This window comes from Hypanus sabinus, unplaced genomic scaffold (genome assembly GCF_030144855.1).
Source record: "Hypanus sabinus isolate sHypSab1 unplaced genomic scaffold, sHypSab1.hap1 scaffold_693, whole genome shotgun sequence".
Lineage (NCBI taxonomy): Eukaryota > Metazoa > Chordata > Chondrichthyes > Myliobatiformes > Dasyatidae > Hypanus > Hypanus sabinus.
The window spans coordinates 210,001-233,680 of record NW_026781545.1 but is presented as its reverse complement, the minus strand read 5'-3'; the positions used below and the strand labels follow the sequence as shown (position 1 = coordinate 233,680).

General features: G+C 52.6%; 1 protein-coding gene across 1 annotated transcript in view; it reads left to right on the top strand.

Annotated features, from left to right (window-relative positions):
• Positions 1–23,680, top strand: part of LOC132389884 (tonsoku-like protein) — a gene marked incomplete at its 3' end in the record, with an annotated part of 239,660 nt that overhangs the window by 24,542 nt on the left and 191,438 nt on the right. The window contains exons 5-8 of the mRNA XM_059962447.1: positions 210–355; positions 7,319–7,471; positions 9,145–9,270; positions 12,296–12,452. Coding sequence (XP_059818430.1) covers positions 210–355; positions 7,319–7,471; positions 9,145–9,270; positions 12,296–12,452 — 582 coding nt within the window. The remainder of the gene's footprint in view (positions 1–209; positions 356–7,318; positions 7,472–9,144; positions 9,271–12,295; positions 12,453–23,680) is intronic.

Here is a 23,680-nt window from a genome sequence, read left to right as displayed (position 1 = left end):
TTATGAAGGGCTATTGTCGATGTGCAAGGACCATGCATGACTATGGTCCACATTCGAGGGCTACGGTCCACATTCGAGGGCAATGAAGGGCTACGTGCAGCGGCTATGGGAATACCAGGTGCAGTTAATGATGGGAGTTGGTGGAGAGGTGTCAGCTGTTAGGGAAGGTGGGGTTTCCCTGTGTGTTTACGGTTACTGTCTCTCCCCAGCACTGAAGGGCGAGCAACTGCAGAGGGAGCTCTTGGCCATGCCGGAAGACCACTACGTCAGCCGCCTGCATCTGTGTGAGGAGCTGGGGGACCTCTGCTGCTCGGTGCGATGTTATCAGAAGGGTGTCGAGTATTACCAGCAGCAGGTAACTGGGACAATAGCTCCCCTCATTCTCACCTGGTCTCACCTATCACCTGTCAGTGTGTACCCCTTCCCCTCTCCCACCCACCTTGCCCCTCACCTGGTCTCACAAAACTCCTGTCAGTGTGTACCCCTTCCCCTCTCCCACCCACCTTGCCCCTCACCTGGTCTCACAAAACTCCTGCCAGTGTGAACTCCTTCCCCTCACCCAGTCCCTCACCTTATTCTGGCTTCCCACTATTCCTTCCCAGGAATGAAGGGCCTTGGTTTGAAATGCTGACTCCCCTCCATTGACGTTGCCTGACCGCTGACTTCCTCCAGTGCTACGGTGGTGTTGTGGTTAGCACGACACCATTACAGCTCGGGGTGTCAGAATCTGGAGTTGGATTCCAATGTCATTTGTACATGGAATGTCCGTGGAATGTGTGGCTTTCCCCTGGGAACTCCAGGTTTCACCCACAGTCCAAAGACGTGGTCATTGTAAATTGTCCTGTGATTAGGCTCTGCAGCTGCTGGGCTGCTCGAAGGCCAATTCTGTGCTGTAGCTCAATAAAATTATGTAAATAAATGGATGTTAGGAATGTTGCTTCAGAGTTCTGACTGAGAACCCTCCAGAACCTGGGTCTCTGTCCCTCCGTCTGCAGACGCGTCCTTCACTTCCTCACTGGAAGAGCACAATCTGATCGGATTGGAAATAGCATCTCCTCCTCACTGACTATCAACACTGGCGCCCCTCAGGGGTGTGTGCTTAACCCACTGCTCTACTCTCTCTATACCATCTATAAACCACACAACCATTGTTGGCAGAGTCTTACATGGTGACGAGAGGGCGTACAGGTGCGAGATGTACCACTTAGTTGAGAGGTGTCACAGCAACAGCCTGGCACTCAACATCAGTGAGACCTATGACTGCTGGAAGGGTAAGACGAGGGAACATGAACCAATTCTCATAGAGGGATCAGAAGTGGAGGGAGTGAGCAGTTTCAAGTTCCTGGGTGTCAAAATCTCTAAAGATCTCACCTGGTCCCAGTATATCGATGCAGCTACAAAGCAGACATGATGGTGGCTGTATTTCTTTAGGAGGTTGGAGAGATTTGGAATGTCACCAACGACATTTGCAAATTTCTGCAGATGTACCATGGAGAACATTTTAACTGTCTGCATCACCGTCTGGTGTGGGGGAACATCACCGTCTGGTGTGGGGAAACGTCACTGTCTGGTGTGGGGGAACATCACCGTCTGGATGCGGAAACGTCACCGTCTGGATGGGGAAACATCACCGTCTGGTGTGGGGGAACGTCACCGTCTGGTGTGGGGAAACGTCACTGTCTGGTGTGGGGGAACATCCGCGTCTGGATGCGGAAACGTCACCGTCTGGTGTGGAGAAACATCACCGTCTGGTGTGGGGAAACGTCACTGTCTGGTGTGGGGAAACATCACCGTCTGGTGTGGGGAAACGTCACCGTCTGGATGGGGAAACGTCACCGTCTGGTGTGGGGAACATCACCGTCTGGTGTGGGGAAACGTCACTGTCTGGTGTGGGGGAACATCACCGTCTGGATGGGGAAACGTCACCGTCTGGATGGGGAAACGTCACCGTCTGGTGTGGGGAAACATCACCGTCTGGTGTGGGGAAACGTCACCGTCTGGATGGGGAAACATCACCGTCTGGTGTGGGGAAACGTCACCGTCTGGATGGGGAACATCACAGTCTGGTGCGGAGAAACATCACCGTCTGGTGTGGGGAAACGTCACCGTCTGGATGGGGAAACGTCACCGTCTGCTATGGGGAAACGTCACCGTCTGCTATGGGGAAACGTCACCGTCTGGTGTGGGGAAACATCACCGTCTGGATGGGGAAACGTCACCGTCTGCTGTGGAGAAACATCACCGTCTGGATGGGGAACATCACCGTCTGGTGTGGAGAAACATCACCGTCTGGATGGGGAAACATCACCGTCTGGATGGGGAAACGTCACCGTCTGGTGTGGGGAAACATCACCGTCTGGATGGGGAAACGTCACCGTCTGGATGGGGAACATCACCGTCTGGTGTGGAGAAACATCACCGTCTGGTGTGGGGAAACATCACCGTCTGGATGGGGAAACGTCACCGTCTGGTGTGGGGAAACGTCACCGTCTGGTGTGGGGAAACGTCACCGTCTGGTGTGGGGAAACGTCACCGTCTGGATGGGGAACGTCACCGTCTGGATGGGGAAACGTCACCGTCTGGATGGGGAATGTCATCGTCTGGTGTGGAGAAACGTCACCGTCTGGTGTGGGGAAACGTCACCATCTGATGTGGGGAAACGTCACCGTCTGGTGTGGGGAAATGTCACCGTCTGGTGTGGGGAAATGTCACCGTCTGGTGTGGGGAAACGTCACCGTCTGGTGTGGAGAAACGTCACCGTCTGGTGTGGGAAAATGTCACCGTCTGGTGTGGGGAAACGTCACCGTCTGGTGTGGAGAAACATCACTGTCTGTATGGGGAAACGTCACCGTCTGGTGTGGAGAAACATCACCGTCTGGTGTGGGAAAACGTCACCGTCTGGTGTGGGAAAACGTCACCGTCTGGTGTGGGGAAAACGTCACTGTCTGGTGTGGAGAAACATCACTGTCTGGTGTGGGGGAACATCACCGTCTGGTGTGGGGAAACGTCACTGTCTGGTGTGGAGAAACATCACCGTCTGTATGGGGAAACGTCACCGTCTGGATGGGGAAACGTCACCGTCTGGTGTGGAGAAACGTCACCGTCTGGTGTGGGGAAATGTCACCGTCTGGTGTGGAGAAACGTCACCGTCTGGTGTGGGGAAACGTCACCGTCTGGTGTGGGGAAACGTCACCGTCTGGTGTGGGGAAACATCACCGTCTGGTGTGGGGAAACGTCACCGTCTGTATGGGGAAACATCACCGTCTGGAGTGGGGAAACATCACCGTCTGTATGGGGAAACGTCACCGTCTGGTGTGGGGAAACGTCACCGTCTGGTGTGGGGAAACATCACCGTCTGTATGGGGAAACGTCACCGTCTGGTGTGGGGAAACATCACCGTCTGTATGGGGAAACGTCACCGTCTGGATGGGGAAACGTCACCGTCTGGTGTGGAGAAACGTCACCGTCTGGTGTGGGGAAACGTCACCGTCTGGTGTGGAGAAACGTCACCGTCTGGTGTGGGGAAACGTCACCGTCTGGTGTGGGGAAACGTCACCGTCTGGTGTGGAGAAACGTCACCGTCTGGTGTGGAGAAACGTCACCGTCTGGTGTGGGGAAACGTCACCGTCTGGTGTGGGGAAACGTCACCGTCTGTATGGGGAAACATCACCGTCTGTATGGGGAAACGTCACCGTCTGGTGTGGGGAAACGTCACCGTCTGGTGTGGGGAAACGTCACCGTCTGTATGGGGAAACGTCACCGTCTGGTGTGGAGAAACGTCACCGTCTGGTGTGGGGAAACGTCACCGTCTGGTGTGGAGAAACATCACCGTCTGGTGTGGGAAAACGTCACCGTCTGGTGTGGGGAAACGTCACCGTCTGGTGTGGAGAAACGTCACCGTCTGGTGTGGGAAAACGTCACCGTCTGGTGTGGGGAAACGTCACCGTCTGGTGTGGAGAAACGTCACCGTCTGGTGTGGGGAAACATCACCGTCTGGTGTGGGGAAACGTCACCGTCTGTATGGGGAAATGTCACCGTCTGGAGTGGGGAAACATCACCGTCTGTATGGGGAAACGTCACCGTCTGGTGTGGCGAATCGTCACCGTCTGGTGTGGAGAAACATCACCGTCTGTATGGGGAAACGTCACCGTCTGGTGTGGGGAAACATCACCGTCTGTATGGGGAAACGTCACCATCTGGTGTGGAGAAACATCACCGTCTGTATGGGGAAACGTCACCGTCTGGTGTGGAGAAACATCACCGTCTGGTGTGGGGAAACGTCACCGTCTGGTGTGGGGAAGCCACTGCACAGGATTGAAATAACCTGCGGAAACTTGTGAACTTAGCTGCGTCTTGGACAGCAGCTTCTGTGGTACTCAGGACATCTTCCAAGGAGCAATGCCTCAAAAAGGCAGCGTCCATCGTTAAGGACCCCCATCACCTTGTTCTCATTGCTACTATCAGGAAGGAGGTACAGAAGCCTGAAGACACACAGTCACTAATTCAGGAACAGTTTCTTCCCCTCTGCCATCAGATATCTGAATGGACATTGAACCCATGAACACAACCTCAGTACTTTTTCTTTCTATTTTTGCACTACCTATTTAATAGATATATACTAACTATAATTCACATTTTCTCTGTTATGTATTGCATTGTACACAAGGACACAGAGCCCATGATGTGCCAATGCTATTAAACCTGATTCTGATCCTGAGTAAAATTTCCAGCGTCTGCAGATTCTCTTGTATTTAACATTTGAACATTAGGTATAGGGAAGGTTTACATGTATAGAACAGAGAGCACAGACCAGTCCAGCACAGGAACAGGCCCTTCAGCCCACAATGTTGTGCCAACCAATTCAATTAGTAATCAATTGACTGACTAAACAAATCTCTTCCATATGCCACTTTCCTCACCATCATGTGCCTAGCTAAACATCTCTTAAGAGTCCCGAATGTACTAGGCTCTACCACCACATTCCAGGCACCCACCTTGACTGCATAGTTCGGGGTTGACGTTGGATGTTGGGTCCTAGCTGTCTGGATACACAAGCCAGAGCAGCACGATACGGAGAGCGAGATGTTGCCCGTGTAGCAGGCTCCCCCTCTCCACGCAGCTGATGAACGGCAGAGACCGATACGGTTCGGTACCAGTGGCGTCGCAGGAGTTGCCAGTCAGCGTTGAACTCAACGTAGGACTGCCAGCTCCGGGTCTTTCCTCAGGTTTTCTCCTGAAACCTTCCCCATGAGTGGGTATATCCACAAGGCAACAGAGTTTTCCTTCTCCCAGCTGAGCTGCCGACCACGGCTGACGAACCCCATCTGCCCAGAGTGACTGGTTTTAAGGTGCCAGTAACCCACCTTTGCCCCTTCCCCTGTCAGTAGAAATGTTCTGCCAGGCTTAGTTTAGACCCTCCACCATAGGAAACGTCTTCCCCACATCCACGCTATCGAGGCCTTTCACCATTCGATGGGTTTCAATTAAGTCTTTAGAGCTGAATCCTGGTGCAATTTGTATGTTTTCTCTGTGCTATTCAAATCCAGTTTTTGGTCCACTGGTCATTCTCCCATCTTGTCTTTGTAACCCTGAACCCCAAATCACATTAACAATGAAGAACCCATCAACTTCCTCTTTAAGTATACCCAATGACTTGGCTTCCACAGATTCACCACCCTCTGCTAAAGAAACTCCTCCTCATCTCTGTTCTAAAGGGATTACCTTCTGTGCCTTCTGGTCCTAGACACTCCCACGATGGGAATCATCCTCTCCACATCCACTCTATCCAGGACTTTCAATATTCAGCAAGTTTTAATGAAATCACCCCTCATTCTTAAAAACTCCAATGAATACAGCCTCAGAACCATAAAACACTCCTCATACGTTAACCCTTTCATTCCCAGAATCATTCTCATGAACCTCCTCTGGACCCTACCCGATGCGAACACATAAGGGGTCCAATATGAGTGGAGGGGTAAGTAGTTTTGAGGAAGAAGAGAGGCTGCAGAAGGACTTAGACAGATGAGGAGACTGGGCAAGGAATATAGTGTTGGGAAGTGTATGGCCATGCACTATAGCAGAAATAACAGCATAGGCTATTCTCTAAATGGAGCGAAAATACAGAGTCCTTGTGTGGGATTCCCCAAAACTTAATTTGCAGGTTGAGTCTGTGGTGAGGAAGACAAATGTGATGTTAGCATTTATTTCAAGAGGACTGGAATATAAAAGCAAGGATGTAATTTTGAGGCTTTATAAGGCACCATTGATGCCTCAGAAGAGTATTTCGGGCCCCTTACCTATGAAAGGATGCACTGACATTGGAGAGGGTTCAATGGAGGTTTACGAAAATGATTCTGGGAATGAAAAGCTTGTCACGTCTAGAGTGTTTGGTGACTCTGGGCCTCTGTTCACTGGAATTCAGAAGAATAAGTGAAGACTTAATTGAAACCCGTCGAATGGTGAAAGGCCTTGATAGCATGGATGTGGAGAAGGTGTTTCCTATGGGGGAGAGTCTAGGGCCAGAGGACACAGCCTCAGAACAGAAGGGGATTCTTTTAGAACGGAGATGAGGGTAATGTCTTTAGCCAGAGAGTGGTGAATCCATGGAATTCTTTGCCACAGGCAGCTGTGTATTTATGAATATTTAAGGCAGAGGTTGATAGATTCTTGATTGGTCAGGGCATGAAGGGATACAGGAAGAAGGCAGGAGACTGGGGCTAAGGGGTAAATAGATCAGCCATGATGAAATGGCAGAGCAGAGTTGATGGGCCAAATGGCCTAATTCTACTCCTGTATTTTATGGTCTTAAAACTGCTCACAATCTCAAAATGTGGCCTGACCAACACCTTCAACAATACATCTTTGCTTTTATATTCTAGTTCTCTGGAAATGAAAGTCAACCTTGCCACTGACGCAACCTGCAATTTAACCTTTAGGGAGACCAAAGTCCCTTTGCAAGGTGATTTCATAATTCACTCCTCATTTAGAAAATAGAGAAGAGAGTTACGTATCAGAGTCAGGTTTAATATCACCAGTATATGCCGTGAAGTTCGTTGTGATGTGGCAACAGCATGTTGGGTTTTAACGATCGTTCAGAAATCTGGTGGTGGAGGGGTGGGAGCTGTTCCTGAGTCATTGAGCACGTGTCTCCAGGCTCCTGCACCTCCTCACTGACGGTAGCAACGGGAAGAGATGGGGATCCGCCATGATGGACACTGCCTTTTTGAAGTAAATTTGATGCTACCTGTCCGTGGTTCGAAGGAGCAGTGTGCTGGGGACCCTGCCTCGCTCTGCACTGACCAGTTCTGTTCCTCCCCAGCTGGCCTGTGCACAGAAGCTGTGCTATCCCAACAAGAAGATGGCGATGATTCACTGGTCCCTGGCCCGTACATACGATAATCTGAAGGATTACAGACAGGCCCTCAGCCATTATCAGAGGGAGCTGGATCTTCAGAAGGGCCACGATAAGGAGGTGAGGGAGCATTCCATCGAGGGAGGGGAGGTACTGAGGGAGGGTCACACTGTGAGAGGGGCGGGGGGTGATACTGAGGGAGGGTCACACTGTGGGAGGGGTGGTACTGAGGGAGGGTCACACTGTGAGAGGGGCAGGGGGTGGTACTGAGGGAGGGTCACACTGTGGGGGGGGCGGGGGTGGTACTGAGGGAGGGTCACACTGTGAGAGGGGCGGGGGGTGGTACTGAGGGAGGGTCACACTGTGGGGGGGGGCGGGGGGTGGTACTGAGGGAGGGTCACACTGTGGGAGGGGTGGTACTGAGGGAGGGGTGGTACTGAGGGAGGGTCACACTGTGGGAGGGGAGGTACTGAGGGAGGGTCACACTGTGGGATGGGCAGTACTGAGGGAGGGTCACACTGTGGGAGGGGTGGTACTGAGGGAGGGTCACACTGTGGGAGGGGAGGTACTGAGGGAGGGTCATACTGTGGGAGGGGTGGTACTGAGGGAGGGTCACACTGTGGGAAGGGTGGTACTGAGGGAGGGTCACACTGGGAGGGGTGGTACTGAGGGAGGGTCAGTACTGGGGGAGGGGTGGTACTGAGGGAGGGTCACACTGTGAGAGGGGCAGTACTGAGGGATTGTCACTGTGGGGGGGGGCGGTACTGAGGGATTGTCACACTGTGGGAGGAGCAGTACTGAGGGAGGGTCACACCATGGGGGCAGTACTGAGGGAGGGTCACACTGTGGGAGGGGTGGTACTGAGGGAGGGTCACACTGCGGGAGGGGCGGTACTGGGGGAGGGTCACACCATGGGGGCAGTACTGAGGGTGGGTCACACTGGGAGGGGCGGTACTGAGGGAGGGTCACAATGTGGGAGGGGTGGTACTGAGGGTGGGTCACACTGTGGGAGGGGTGGTACTGAGGGGGGTCACACTGTGGGAAGGGTGGTACTGAGGGAGGGTCACACTGGGAGGGGCGGTACTGAGGGAGGGTCACGCTGTGGGAGGGGTGGTACTGAGGGAGGGTCACACTGTGAGAGGGGCGGTACTGAGGGAGGGTCACACTGTGGGAGGGTCACACTGTGGGAAGGGTGGTACTGAGGGAGGGTCACACTGGGAGGGGCGGTACTGAGGGAGGGTCACGCTGTGGGAAGGGTGGTACTGAGGGAGGGTCACACTGTGGGAGGGTCACACTGTGGGAAGGGTGGTACTGAGGGAGGGTCACACTGGGAGGGGCGGTACTGAGGGAGGGTCACGCTTTGGGAGGGGTGGTACTGAGGGAGGGTCACGCTGTGGGAGGGGTGGTACTGAGGGAGGGTCACACTGTGGGAGGGTCACACTGTGGGAAGGGTGGTACTGAGGGAGGGTCACACTGTGGGAGGGGTGGTACTGAGGGAGGGTCACACTGTGGAAGGGGCGGTACTGAGGGAGGGTCACACTGTGGAAGGGGTGGTAATGAGGGAGGGTCACACTGTGGGAGGGGTGGTACTGAGGGAGGGTCACACTGTAGGAGGGGAGGTACTGAGGGAGGGTCATACTGTGGGAGGGGTGGTGATAGAGTACCATTCCTTGTTGTGGTGACAGCACTGCCCCTCCTGATCCGGTGAAGGAGGTAACATGCGAGCAGTTCCCGTGCTGTCCAGTGTTGTCACTAGTCCAGCAGTGGGGAGTTCACAATCCCTCTCTCAGCAGGAGTGCAAGACGTGGCTGCATATTGCTGGAGTCCAGCAGAATATGGAGACAGGCCAGACGGAAGTGGAGGACAGCCTGCGGGCAGCCATGCACCACGCACAGAAATCCGGGGATTCCAGGCTGCAGGTATGGAACCCACCAGGGTCCGGGGTTGGGTGATGGGCATTGTCAGAGCTGGCAGCCCTGGCTGGCTCACGAGCAACAGCTGGTGCCAGGGTCCGGGGTTGGGTGATGGGCATTGTCAGAGCTGGCAGCCCTGGCTGGCTCACGAGTAACAGCTGGTTCCAAGGCTGTAGGCAGTTCCCCCCCCCCCCCCATTTACTCTAGGCATACTTAGCACACACTGATAGCCACCAAGCCCAGGATACCCTCCCACCTCACGGAGGATCCAGTCGTGGCACTGTGGGTGTAGAGGAGGAGGAGGTTTGAGGGGGGAAAGAGGAGGAGGGAGCTCAGACCTGAATGAAATGTGTATGCAGTCAACCACACTCTGCACCCAAAACCCATCCACTGCCCTGTCTCTGGAGTCCAGCCCTCTTCACAGCCTCCCGTCGGGCAGAGATACAAACCCTGAAGTCACCAGGCTCAAGGACAGAGTCTATCCCATTGTTATCGGACTCCCGGCCTCCCTCAGTCTGTCTGACGCTGCACTGCACTCTCTCTGTAACTGCAACACTGGGCTGCTGTTGCTTCCCTTGTACTTCCTCAATACACTGAGTAATAATCCGATCTGGGTCAACCGTTTTCATCCTCTTACACCCCTACTGGGGCATAGGCTGACAAGAGAAGCTCTCCGCAGTTCTCTGTCCTGGGCCAGGCTTCCCCTCCCAGGGATGAGGACTTTGCAGCTCACCGGAGTCCTCTATCCTGGGCCAGGCTTTCACATTTTCTCCAGGTGTAGCCCATTTTGCTTATTCCCCTCCCAGGGATGAGGACTTTGCAGCTTCCGGTGTTTCTGTAGCTCTGGGATTTTACAGGGTGGGGTTGCCGGCCCCGTGTCCAGCCCTCTTTTCACCCCGGTGATGCCACGTTAAAGTTCACTGTAGCAATGACCAGGCTGTGGTTCATTTTGCACTCTCCGGCCTGGGCCCTAACGCATCGATTCACCCCGTACACGCCGTGCTGCAACTGTTCCGTACCCTCCAGACGTTGGTTCTGGTTACAGGCCGTCCTCCGAAAGTGAGGTTCCAGTCTACCTACTGCCGTGATCCTTTCAGATCTTTGCAGTAGTTGTCTTTGTTTAGTCCTGACACTGTACGTTCTTGCCGTGACCGTCTGGGTTCCCTCCCGCGCTCCACGGGTTTGGGTTAGTGAGTTGGCTCCAGAACTGTGGTCCCACTTGTCCAGGCGCTGTCGGCCATTGATCGAACTCATGTCCGTGTGGCAAACGGAACTCATTTCATCTTTACTTGTCCAAATATAAATTCTATTCCTACCTCACAGACATCTTCCCCAAACATAGAGAGGTTCTGGAAGGAAGTGATATATTGAGCCCTCCTTCCATCCTCTCAAAGTGCAAAGTAAATTTATTATCGACGAAGGGAAGATATTCCGGGCGCTCACAGGAAGATTAAAAAATACAATCATCGAGTTTATGAAAACCGTTCAGAACAAAGGTGAAATGTGCAAAAGAGGACAAATGGTGCCAAAAACAAATGAAAATATAGAAATAACACAGAGAACATGAGTCTGTCGGGGAAGGAATCGGTTCGGTGTTGTGCTGAGAGAAGATGAATTGACTTTATTACCTACGTCCTTTACATAAAGTAAAAATCTTCATTTACCTTTCTGTCTAAATGTGCAACGTGCAATCATAGTGATTTATAATAAATAGTATGTACAACACAACAGTCAAAATAACATAGGAATACAATTGTATCAGCGTGAATTAATCAGTCTGATGGCCTGGTGGAAGAAGCTGTCCCGGGGCCTGCTGGTCCTGGCTTTTATGCTGTGGTACCGTGTCCCAGATGGTAGCAGCTGGAACAGTTTGTGGTTGGGGTGACTCAGGTCCCCAATGATCCTTCAGGCCCTTTTTACACACCTGTCTCTGTAAACGTCCTGAATAGCGGGAGGTTCACCTCCTCTGCAGGGACCTGTGATTGAGGGAGGTACAGTTCCTGTCAGGATGCTCTCAATTGTGTCCCTGTAGAAAGTTATCCAGGTTGGTGCAGAAGCATGATAGTTGAATTCAACATTCTAAGTACATTTATTTTCAAAGTCTGTATAATTTATACAACCTTGAGTTTCCTCTGCCAAAAAGCAAGAAGTACGAAAGAGACCGATTTTTTTTTACAAAAGGACCAACACCCAATGTGGAGAGGGAGAGGGGAGAGAGGGAAAGGAGAAAAACACAAATTGTGCAGACCGTAAGAGCAAGCAACAGCATTCAGATGCACATAGGCCCAGAGCCCAGAGCAGGGCCACAGCCTCAGTTCGTCACACGGTGGGGCTAATTGCCTTCAAGCTCGTGGACGTGAAGCGCATAGCAGATGGAGCAGCGTCACAGGTTCAGTGCCGCGAAGAAGGGAGTAAACATCACGGAAGGACGAGTGGAATGGGCCTAATCCTTGCCTCCAGTCCTGACACGCTGCCTGATTGGTCTACCTGGGGCAGCCTTTAACTTGTCCAAACACAGGGTTGTGTCCCACTCTAGGACTCAAGCCCTGCCGGAGCGATACGCTCTGGGCCTGCCACAGCCCTGCTCGACCTTTGCAGATTGGCTCGGCACCCACACTGATCCAGCCTCGCTCCCAGATTAGGTGGACGGGCCCTGAGATTCCTCCTCACTAACTCCTCTCCGATGCGCCCGCTCGACCTCCATCTCTGACTCCCTGTCTCGTTCCGACATTGCATCACACCCTCGAGTCAGCTTGTGAGTTTGAGTTATTAATGAAGTACTTGGTGGTTGGGACCTGCGCCTCCTTCCTGTGGAGACCTGGTACCTGATGGTAGGAGCACGGTCTTTAAGGCCAGGTGCACCTTTTGTGACAGTACCCCCTGGAGATGTGGGAAGACTGTACCTCCGCCCAATGCAGAGCTGAGTTGAGTGAAGTTATCCTGGCGGGTACTAACTCTTCCTGAAGCTGGTGGTGTCTGCTAGTCTTTCTTCACTGAGACTTCTGCTTCTCCCACCCCTCCAATCCCTCAGCACAAGGTGCAGAAGGCCATTGGGAAGATGCAGCGACAATCCGATCCTCCCTGGGAACCAGAGTCGGGAGACAGCTCCACTGGGACGGAGACTGACGAGAGCACAGACCTGGAGGACGAGGAGCTCCCAGAACAGCCTCCCACCCACACTCAAACAGGTACGCCTGGGCTGTGCCCCCAACGGCTGTCACTGGAACAGAGGAATTGGGATTGTGCGGGAGACTGAGGGGTAAGGAATTGGGTGAGGGCTCCAGAGGGTGGGGGGGGAGTCAGGTGGGAAGAGGAGATAAAGGGGAGAGCAGGAAATGGGGTGAGAGGCAGTGGAGGAGGATAGAGAGTGAGGGAATAATGAGAGGGAAATGAGAGTGGAAGGACAGGGTATAGAAGGTTGAGGGAGGGATGAGGTGGGGATGTTGGAAAGAGGGGGTTGATAAGGCAATGGGGAAATCCAGGGAGGAGGAGGATACGGAACACAGAGCTATAAGCACAAGAACGGGACCTTCTGCCAAACCAACTAAATTAGTAATCGAATGGCCGGCTAAAATTATCTCTTCTGTCCACATAATATCTATTTCCTCCCATTTTCCTCACACTCATGAGCCTATCTGAGAAGTCCCTGATGTATCTGCCACTCCCGCGGCCTCAGGCTCTGTATTCTAGACATCCAGCACTCTCTGTATCAAAACCTTTAATAATGTCCTCTCCCACCTTTACTGTGTGCTCTCTGGTGTTAGACATTTCAACCCTGTGAGATGTTCTGTTTGTTTACTCTGTGCCTCTCATTATCTTCGAAACTGCTGATGGAGAACTCAGCCTATTGACTCATGGTGTGGTCATAGAGAGAACAGAACAGAACCAGACTTTGTCCCACCCAAGCCATTCAAACTGTCTGAACTGCAAACACACTCCACCATACACCTCCCATCCACAAACCTATCAAACTTCTCTTAAATCAAACTCGCATCCAATTCCAGTAAACACCGCTTCCCCTCCTCCAGTCTCCTGTCTCCCCTCTCACCCTCCACTTGCCCACTTCCCCTCCCACCTCCACATCCACTCTCACCCCTCCTGTCTCACCCTCACCTCTCCCCACTCCCCCACCCCTCTCTCCCCTCCCCTCTATGCCTCCCCTCTTGCCCCACCCCTATCTCCCCATCCCTCTCCCACTCCCCCTCTCTCCCTTCCCCTCTCTTCTCTCCTCTCTCTCTTCCTCTCCCCTGTGAGTCCTGTTCCCCAGCTCCTTCCCACTCAGAAAGCCCATTACCCATATAGTGAAGTGTGAGGGGGTTTGGTGACGTGTAGTGAAGTGTGAGGGGGTTTGGTGACGTGTAGTGAAGTGTGAGGGGGTTTGGTGGTGTGAATGGGTTCGGTGACGTGTAGTGAAGTGTGAGGGGGTTTGGTGACGTGTAGTGAAGTGTGAGGGGGTTTGGTGAAGTGTGAGGGGGTTTGGTGACGTGTAGTGAAGTGTGAGGGGGTTTGGTGACGTGTAGTGAAGTGTGAGGGGGTTTGGTGAAGTGTGAGTGGGTTTGGTGACGTGTAGTGAAGTGTGAGGGGGTTTGGTGACGTGTAGTGAAGTGTGAGGGGGTTTGGTGACGTGTAGTGAAGTGTGAGGGGGTTTGGTGACGTGTAGTGAAGTGTGAGGGGGTTTGGTGACGTGTAGTGAAGTGTGAGGGGGTTTGGTGACGTGTAGTGAAGTGTGAGGGGGTTTGGTGACGTGTAGTGAAGTGTGAGGGGGTTTGGTGAAGTGTGAGGGGGTTTGGTGACGTGTAGTGAAGTTTGAGGGGGTTTGGTGAAGTGTGAGTGGGTTTGGTGACGTGTAGTGAAGTGTGAGGGGGTTTGGTGACGTGTAGTGAAGTGTGAGGGGGTATGGTGAAGTGTGAGTGGGTTTGGTGAAGTGTGAGGGGGTTTGGTGAGGTGTGAGTGGGTTTGGTGACGTGTAGTGAAGTGTGAGGGGGTTTGGTGAAGTGTGAGGGGGTTTGGTGAGGTGTGAGTGGGTTTGGTGACGTGTAGTGAAGTGTGAGGGGGTTTGGTGAAGTGTGAGGGGGTTTGGTGACGTGTAGTGAAGTGTGAGGGGGTTTGGTGAAGTGTGAGGGGGTTTGGTGATGTGTAGTGAAGTGTGAGGGGGTTTGGTGAAGTGTGAGGGGGTTTGGTGACGTGTAGTGAAGTGTGAGGGGGTTTGGTGAAGTGTGAGGGGGTTTGGTAACATTTAGTGAAGTGTGTGTGGGTTTGGTGATGTGAAGTGTGAGGGGGTTTGGTGACGTGTAGTGAAGTGTGAGGGGGTTTGGTGAAGTGTGTGTGGGTTTGGTGATGTGTAGTGAAGTGTGAGGGGGTTTGGTGAAGTGTGTGTGGGTTTGGTGACGTGTAGTGAAGTGTGAGGGGGTTTGGTGACGTGTAGTGAAGTGTGAGGGGGTTTGGTGAAGTGTGAGTGGGTTTGGTGATGTGTAGTGAAGTGTGAGGGGGTTTGGTGAAGTGTGAGGGGGTTTGGTGACGTGTAGTGAAGTGTGAGGGGGTTTGGTGAAGTGTGAGTGGGTTTGGTGACGTGTAGTGAAGTGTGTGTGGGTTTGGTGACGTGTAGTGAAGTGTGAGGGGGTTTGGTGACGTGTAGTGAAGTGTGAGGGGGTTTGGTGAAGTGTGTGTGGGTTTGGTGAAGTGTAGTGAAGTGTGAGGGGGTTTGGTGAAGTGTAGTGAAGTGTGAGGGGGTTTGTTGAAGTGTGAGGGGGTTTGGTGACGTGTAGTGAAGTGTGTGTGGGTTTGGTGAAGTGTAGTGAAGTGTGAGGGGGTTTGGTGAAGTGTGACTGGGTTTGGTGACGTGTTGTGTAGTGTGAAGGGATTTGGTGACATGTAGTAAAGTGTGAGGGGGTTTGGTGACGTGTGAGGGGGTTTGGTGACGTGTGAGGGGGTTTGGTAAAGTGTGTGTGGGTTTGGTGATGAGTATTGAAGTGTGAGGGGGTTTGGTGACGTGTGAGGGGGTTTGGTAAAGTGTGTGTGGGTTTGGTGACGAGTATTGAAGTGTGAGGGGGTTTGGTGACGTGTAGTGAAGTGTGAGGGGGTTTGGTGTAGAGTGACGGAGTTTGGTGACGTGTAGTGAAGTGTGAGGGGGTTTGGTGACGTGTAGTGAAGTGTGAGGGGGTTTGGTGATGTGTGAGTGAGTTTGGTGACGTGTAGTGAAGTGTGAGGGGGTTTGGTGACGTGTGAGTGAGTTTGGTGACGTGTAGTGAAGTGTGAGGGGGTTTGGTGAAGTGTGTGTGGGTTTGGTGATGTGTAGTGAAGTGTGAGGGGGTTTGGTGAAGTGTGAAGGGATTTGGTGACATGTAGTGAAGTGTGAGGGGGTTTGGTGACGTGTGAGGGGGTTTGGTAAAGTGTGTGTGGGTTTGGTGACGAGTATTGAAGTGTGAGGGGGTTTGGTGAAGTGTGAGGGGGTTTGGTGATGTGTAGTGAAGTGTGAGGGGGTTTGGTGAAGTGTGAGGGGGTTTAGTGACGTGTAGTGAAGTGTGAGGGGGTTTGGTGAAGTGTAGTGAAGTGTGAGGGGGTTTGGTGATGTGTGGTGAAGTGTGAGGGTTTGGTGACGTGTACTGAAGTGTGAGGGGGTTTAGTGACGTGTAGTGAAGTGTGAGGGGGTTTGGTGACGTGTAGTGAAGTGTGAGGGGGTTTAGTGACGTGTAGTGAAATGTGAGGGGGTTTGGTGAAGTGTGAGTGGGTTTGGTGACGTGTAGTGAAGTGTGAGGGGGTTTGGTGACGTGTAGTGAAGTGTGAGGGGGTTTGGTGAGGTGTGAGTGGGTTTGGTGACGTGTAGTGAAGTGTGAGGGGGTTTGGTGAAGTGTGAGGGGGTTTGGTGAAGTGTAGTGAAGTGTGAGGGGGTTTGGTGAAGTGTGAGGGGGTTTGGTGACGTGTAGTGAAGTGTGAGGGGGTTTGGTGAAGTGTGAGTGGGTTTGGTGACGTGTAGTGAAGTGTGAGGGGGTTTGGTGACGTGTAGTGAAGTGTGAGGGGGTTTGGTGAAGTGTGAGTGGGTTTGGTGAAGTGTGAGGGGGTTTGGTGAGGTGTGAGTGGGTTTGGTGACGTGTAGTGAAGTGTGAGGGGGTTTGGTGACGTGTAGTGAAGTGTGAGGGGGTTTGGTGAAGTGTGAGTGGGTTTGGTGAAGTGTGAGGGGGTTTGGTGAGGTGTGAGGGGGTTTGGTGACGTGTAGTGAAGTGTGTGTGGGTTTGGTGACGTGTAGTGAAGTGTGAGGGGGTTTGGTGAAGTGTGAGGGGGATTGGTGAAGTGTAGTGAAGTGTGAGGGGTTTTGGTGACGTGTAGTGAAGTGTGAGGGGGTTTGGTGACGTGTAGTGAAGTGTGAGGGGGTTTGGTGAAGTGTGAGGGGGTTTGGTGACGTGTAGTGAAGTGTGAGGGGGTTTGGTGAAGTGTGAGCGGGTTTGGTGACGTGTAGTAAAGTGTGAGGGGGTTTGGTGACATGTAGTGAAGTGTGAGGGGGGTTGGTGAAGTGTGAGTGGGTTTGGTGAAGTGTGAGGGGGTTTGGTGAGGTGTGAGTGGGTTTGGTGACGTGTAGTGAAGTGTGAGGGGGTTTGGTGACGTGTAGTGAAGTGTGAGGGGGTTTGGTGAAGTGTGAGTGGGTTTGGTGAAGTGTGAGGGGGTTTGGTGAGGTGTGAGTGGGTTTGGTGACGTGAAGTGTGAGGGGGTTTGGTGAAGTGTGAGGGGGTTTGGTGACGTGTAGTGAAGTGTGAGGGGGTTTGGTGAAGTGTGAGGGGGTTTGGTGATGTGTAGTGAAGTGTGAGGGGGTTTGGTGAAGTGTGAGGGGGTTTGGTGACGTGTAGTGAAGTGTGAGGGGGTTTGGTAACATTTAGTGAAGTGTGTGTGGGTTTCGTGATGTGAAGTGTGAGGGGGTTTGGTGACGTGTAGTGAAGTGTGAGGGAGTTTGGTGAAGTGTGTGTGGGTTTGGTGATGTGTAGTGAAGTGTGAGGGGGTTTGGTGAAGTGTGTGTGGGTTCGGTGACGTGTAGTGAAGTGTGACGGAGTTTGGTGACGTGTAGTGAAGTGTGAGGGGGTTTGGTGAAGTGTAGTGAAGTGTGAGGGGGTTTGGTGAGGTGTGAGTGGGTTTGGTGATGTGTAGTGAAGTGTGAGGGGGTTTGGTGACGTGTAGTGAAGTGTGACGGAGTTTGGTGACGTGCAGTGAAGTGTGAGTGGGTTTGGTGACGTGTAGTGAAGTGTGACGGAGTTTGGTGACGTGTAGTGAAGTGTGAGGGGGTTTGGTGAAGTGTAGTGAAGTGTGAGGGGGTTTGGTGAGGTGTGAGTGGGTTTGGTGATGTGTAGTGAAGTGTGAGGGGGTTTGGTGATGTGTGAGGGGGTTTGGTAAGGTGTGTGTGGGTTTGGTGACGAGTATTGAAGTGTGAGGGGGTTTGGTGTAGAGTGACGGAGTTTGGTGACGTGTAGTGAAGTGTGAGGGGGTTTGGTGACGTGTGAGTGAGTTTGGTGACGTGTAGTGAAGTGTGAGGGGGTTTGGTGACGTGTGAGTGAGTTTGGTGACGTGTAGTGAAGTGTGAGGGGGTTTGGTGAAGTGTGTGTGGGTTTGGTGATGTGTAGTGAAGTGTGAGGGGGTTTGGTGAAGTGTGAAGGGATTTGGTGACATGTAGTGAAGTGTGAGGGGGTTTGGTGACGTGTGAGGGGGTTTGGTAAAGTGTGTGTGGGTTTGGTGACGAGTATTGAAGTGTGAGGGGGTTTGGTGAAGTGTGAGGGGGTTTGGTGACGTGTGAGTGGGTTTGTTGATGTGTAGTGAAGTGTGAGGGGGTTTGGTGAAGTGTGAGTGGGTTTGGTGATGTGTAGTGAAGTGTGAGGGGGTTTGGTGAAGTGTGAGTGGGTTTGGTGATGTGTAGTGAAGTGTGAGGGGGTTTGGTGATGTGTAGTGAAGTGTGAGGGGGTTTGGTGAAGTGTGAGGGGGTTTAGTGACGTGTAGTGAAGTGTGAGGGGGTTTAGTGAAGTGTAGTGAAGTGTGAGGGGGTTTGGTGACGTGTGAGGGGGTTTAGTGACGTGTAGTGAAGTGTGTGGGGGTTTGGTGAAGTGTGAGAGGGTTTGGTGACGTGTAGTGAAGTGTGAGGGGGTTTGGTGAAGTGTAGTGAAGTGTGAGGGGGTTTGGTGACGTGTAGTGAAATGTGAGGGGGTTTGGTGAAGTGTGAGGGGGTTTGGTGAAGTGTGAGGGGTTTGGTGACGTGTAGTGAAGTGTGAGGGGGTTTGGTGACGTGTAGTGAAGTGTGAGGGGGTTTGGTGAAGTGTGAGTGGGTTTGGTGAAGTGTGAGGGGGTTTGGTGAGGTGTGAGTGGGTTTGGTGACGTGTAGTGAAGTGTGAGGGGGTTTGGTGATGTGTAGTGAAGTGTGAGGGGGTTTGGTGAAGTGTGAGTGGGTTTGGTGAAGTGTGAGGGAGTTTGGTGAGGTGTGAGTGGGTTTGGTGACGTGTAGTGAAGTGTGAGGGGGTTTGGTGAGGTGTGAGTGGGTTTGGTGACGTGTAGTGAAGTGTGAGGGGTTTTGGTGACGTGTAGTGAAGTGTGTGTGGGTTTGGTGACGTGTAGTGAAGTGTGAGGGGGTTTGGTGACGTGTGAGTGGGTTTGGTGACGAGTATTGAAGTGTTTGGGGGTTTGGTGAAGTGTAGTGAAGTGTGAGGGGGTTTGGTGACGTGTAGTGAAGTGTGAGGGGGTTTGGTGACGTGTGAGTGGGTTTGGTGACGTGTAGTGAAGTGTGAGGGGGTTTGGTGACATGTAGTGAAGTGTGAGGGGGTTTGGTGACGTGTGAGTGGGTTTGGTGACGTGTAGTGAAATGTGAGGGGGTTTGGTGACGTAGTGAAGTGTGAGGGGGTTTGGTGAAGTGTAGTGACGTGTGAGGGGGTTTGGTGAAGTGTAGTGATGTGTGAGGGGGTTTGGTGACATGTAGTGAAGTGTGAGTGGGTTTGGTGACGTGTAGTGAAGTGTGAGGGGGTTTGGTGACATGTAGTGAAGTGTGAGGGGGGTTGGTGAAGTGTGAGTGGGTTTGGTGAAGTGTGAGGGGGTTTGGTGAGGTGTGAGTGGGTTTGGTGACGTGTAGTGAAGTGTGAGGGGGTTTGGTGACGTGTAGTGAAGTGTGAGTGGGTTTGGTGAAGTGTGAGTGGGTTTGGTGAAGTGTGAGGGGGTTTGGTGAGGTGTGAGTGGGTTTGGTGACGTGAAGTGTGAGGGGGTTTGGTGAAGTGTGAGGGGGTTTGGTGAATTGTGAGTGGGTTTGGTGAAGTGTGAGGGGGTTTGGTGAGGTGTGAGTGGGTTTGGTGACGTGTAGTGAAGTGTGAGGGGGTTTGGTGACGTGTAGTGAAGTGTGAGGGGGTTTGGTGAAGTGTGAGGGGGTTTGGTGAGGTGTGAGTGGGTTTGGTGACGTGTAGTGAAGTGTGAGGGGGTTTGGTGAGGTGTGAGTGGGTTTGGTGACGTGTAGTGAAGTGTGAGGGGGTTTGGTGACGTGTAGTGAAGTGTGTGTGGGTTTGGTGACGTGTAGTGAAGTGTGAGGGGGTTTGGTGAAGTGTGAGGGGGATTGGTGAAGTGTAGTGAAGTGTGAGGGGGTTTGGTGACGTGTAGTGAAGTGTGAGGGGGTTTGGTGACGTGTAGTGAAGTGTGAGGGGGTTTGGTGAAGTGTGAGGGGGTTTGGTGACGTGTAGTGAAGTGTGAGGGGGTTTGGTGAAGTGTGAGTGGGTTTGGTGACGTGTAGTGAAGTGTGAGGGGGTTTGGTGACATGTAGTGAAGTGTGAGGGGGGTTGGTGAAGTGTGAGTGGGTTTGGTGAAGTGTGAGGGGGTTTGGTGAGGTGTGAGTGGGTTTGGTGAAGTGTGAGGGGGTTTGGTGAGGTGTGAGTGGGTTTGGTGACGTGAAGTGTGAGGGGGTTTGGTGAAGTGTAGTGAAGTGTGAGGGGGTTTGGTGACGTGTAGTGAAGTGTGAGGGGGTTTGGTGAAGTGTGAGTGGGTTTGGTGAAGTGTGAGGGGGTTTGGTGAGGTGTGAGTGGGTTTGGTGACGTGAAGTGTGAGGGGGTTTGGTGAAGTGTGAGGGGGTTTGGTGAATTGTGAGTGGGTTTGGTGAAGTGTGAGGGGGTTTGGTGAGGTGTGAGTGGGTTTGGTGACGTGTAGTGAAGTGTGAGGGGGTTTGGTGACGTGTAGTGAAGTGTGAGGGGGTTTGGTGAAGTGTGAGGGGGTTTGGTGAGGTGTGAGTGGGTTTGGTGACGTGTAGTGAAGTGTGAGGGGGTTTGGTGAGGTGTGAGTGGGTTTGGTGACGTGTAGTGAAGTGTGAGGGGGTTTGGTGACGTGTAGTGAAGTGTGTGTGGGTTTGGTGACGTGTAGTGAAGTGTGAGGGGGTTTGGTGAAGTGTGAGGGGGATTGGTGAAGTGTAGTGAAGTGTGAGGGGGTTTGGTGACGTGTAGTGAAGTGTGAGGGGGTTTGGTGACGTGTAGTGAAGTGTGAGGGGGTTTGGTGAAGTGTGAGGGGGTTTGGTGACGTGTAGTGAAGTGTGAGGGGGTTTGGTGAAGTGTGAGTGGGTTTGGTGACGTGTAGTGAAGTGTGAGGGGGTTTGGTGACATGTAGTGAAGTGTGAGGGGGGTTGGTGAAGTGTGAGTGGGTTTGGTGAAGTGTGAGGGGGTTTGGTGAGGTGTGAGTGGGTTTGGTGACGTGTAGTGAAGTGTGAGGGGGTTTGGTGAAGTGTGAGTGGGTTTGGTGAAGTGTGAGGGGGTTTGGTGAGGTGTGAGTGGGTTTGGTGACGTGAAGTGTGAGGGGGTTTGGTGAAGTGTGAGGGGGTTTGGTGACGTGTAGTGAAGTGTGAGGGGGTTTGGTGAAGTGTGAGGGGGTTTGGTGATGTGTAGTGAATTGTGAGGGGGTTTGGTGAAGTGTGAGGGGGTTTGGTGACGTGTAGTGAAGTGTGAGGGGGTTTGGTAACATTTAGTGAAGTGTGTGTGGGTTTGGTGATGTGAAGTATGAGGGGGTTTGGTGACGTGTAGTGAAGTGTGAGGGAGTTTGGTGAAGTGTGTGTGGGTTTGGTGATGTGTAGTGAAGTGTGAGGGGGTTTGGTGAAGTGTGTGTGGGTTTGGTGACGTGTAGTGAAGTGTGACGGAGTTTGGTGACGTGTAGTGAAGTGTGAGGGGGTTTGGTGAAGTGTAGTGAAGTGTGAGGGGGTTTGGTGAGGTGTGAGTGGGTTTGGTGATGTGTAGTGAAGTGTGAGGGGGTTTGGTGAAGTGTGACTGGGTTTGGTGACGTGTAGTGTAGTGTGAGGGGGTTTGGTGATGTGTGAGGGGGTTTGGTGACGTGTAGTGAAGTGTGAGGGGGTTTGGTGACTTGTAGTGAAGTGTGAGGGGGTTTGGTGACGTGTGTGTGGGTTTGGTGACGAGTATTGAAGTGTGAGGGGGTTTGGTGTAGAGTGACGGAGTTTGGTGACGTGTAGTGAAGTGTGAGGGGGTTTGGTGACTTGTAGTGAAGTGTGAGGGGGTTTGGTGACGTGTGAGTGAGTTTGGTGACGTGTAGTGAAGTGTGAGGGGGTTTGGTGACGTGTGAGTGAGTTTGGTGACGTGTAGTGAAGTGTGAGGGGGTTTGGTGAAGTGTGTGTGGGTTTGGTGATGTGTAGTGAAGTGTGAGGGGGTTTGGTGAAGTGTGAAGGGATTTGGTGACATGTAGTGAAGTGTGAGGGGGTTTGGTGACGTGTGAGGGGGTTTGGTAAAGTGTGTGTGGGTTTGGTGACGAGTATTGAAGTGTGAGGGGGTTTGGTGAAGTGTGAGGGGGTTTGGTGACGTGTGAGTGGGTTTGGTGATGTGTAGTGAAGTGTGAGGGGGTTTGGTGATGTGTAGTGAAGTGTGAGGGGGTTTGGTGAAGTGTGAGGGGGTTTAGTGACGTGTAGTGAAGTGTGTGGGGGTTTGGTGAAGTGTGAGAGGGTTTGGTGACGTGTAGTGAAGTGTGAGGGGGTTTGGTGAAGTGTGAGGGGGTTTGGTGAAGTGTAGTGAAGTGTGAGGGGGTTTGGTGACGTGTAGTGAAATGTGAGGGGGTTTGGTGAAGTGTGAGGGGGTTTGGTGAAGTGTAGTGAAGTGTGAGGGGGTTTGGTGACGTGTAGTGAAGTGTGAGGGGGTTTGGTGAAGTGTGAGTGGGTTTGGTGACGTGTAGTGAAGTGTGAGGGGGTTTGGTGACGTGTAGTGATGTGTGAGGGGGTTTGGTGAAGTGTGAGTGGGTTTGGTGAAGTGTGAGGGGGTTTGGTGAGGTGTGAGTGGGTTTGGTGACGTGTAGTGAAGTGTGAGGGGGTTTGGTGATGTGTAGTGAAGTGTGAGGGGGTTTGGTGAAGTGTGAGTGGGTTTGGTGAAGTGTGAGGGGGTTTGGTGAGGTGTGAGTGGGTTTGGTGACGTGTAGTGAAGTGTGAGGGGGTTTGGTGAGGTGTGAGTGGGTTTGGTGACGTGTAGTGAAGTGTGAGGGGGTTTGGTGACGTGTAGTGAAGTGTGTGTGGGTTTGGTGACGTGTAGTGAAGTGTGAGGGGGTTTGGTGACGTGTGAGTGGGTTTGGTGACGAGTATTGAAGTGTTTGGGGGTTTGGTGAAGTGTAGTGAAGTGTGAGGGGGTTTGGTGACATGTAGTGAAGTGTGAGGGGGTTTGGTGACATGTAGTGAAGTGTGAGGGGGTTTGGTGACGTGTGAGTGGGTTTGGTGATGTGTAGTGAAATGTGAGGGGGTTTGGTGACGTAGTGAAGTGTGAGGGGGTTTGGTGAAGTGTGAGGGGGTTTGGTGACGTGTAGTGAAGTGTGAGGGGGTTTGGTGAAGTGTGAGGGGGTTTGGTGATGTGTAGTGAAGTGTGAGGGGGTTTGGTGAAGTGTGAGGGGGTTTAGTGATGTGTAGTGAAGTGTGAGGGGGTTTAGTGAAGTGTAGTGAAGTGTGAGGGGGTTTGGTGACGTGTGAGGGGGTTTAGTGACGTGTAGTGAAGTGTGTGGGGGTTTGGTGAAGTGTGAGAGGGTTTGGTGACGTGTAGTGAAGTGTGAGGGGGTTTGGTGAAGTGTGAGGGGGTTTGGTGAAGTGTGAGGGGGTTTGGTGAAGTGTAGTGAAGTGTGAGGGGGTTTGGTGACGTGTAGTGAAGTGTGAGGGGGTTTGGTGAAGTGTGAGTGGGTTTGGTGACGTGTAGTGAAGTGTGAGGGGGTTTGGTGACGTGTAGTGATGTGTGAGGGGGTTTGGTGAAGTGTGAGTGGGTTTGGTGAAGTGTGAGGGGGTTTGGTGAGGTGTGAGTGGGTTTGGTGACGTGTAGTGAAGTGTGAGGGGGTTTGGTGATGTGTAGTGAAGTGTGAGGGGGTTTGGTGAAGTGTGAGTGGGTTTGGTGAAGTGTGAGGGGGTTTGGTGAGGTGTGAGTGGGTTTGGTGACGTGTAGTGAAGTGTGAGGGGGTTTGGTGA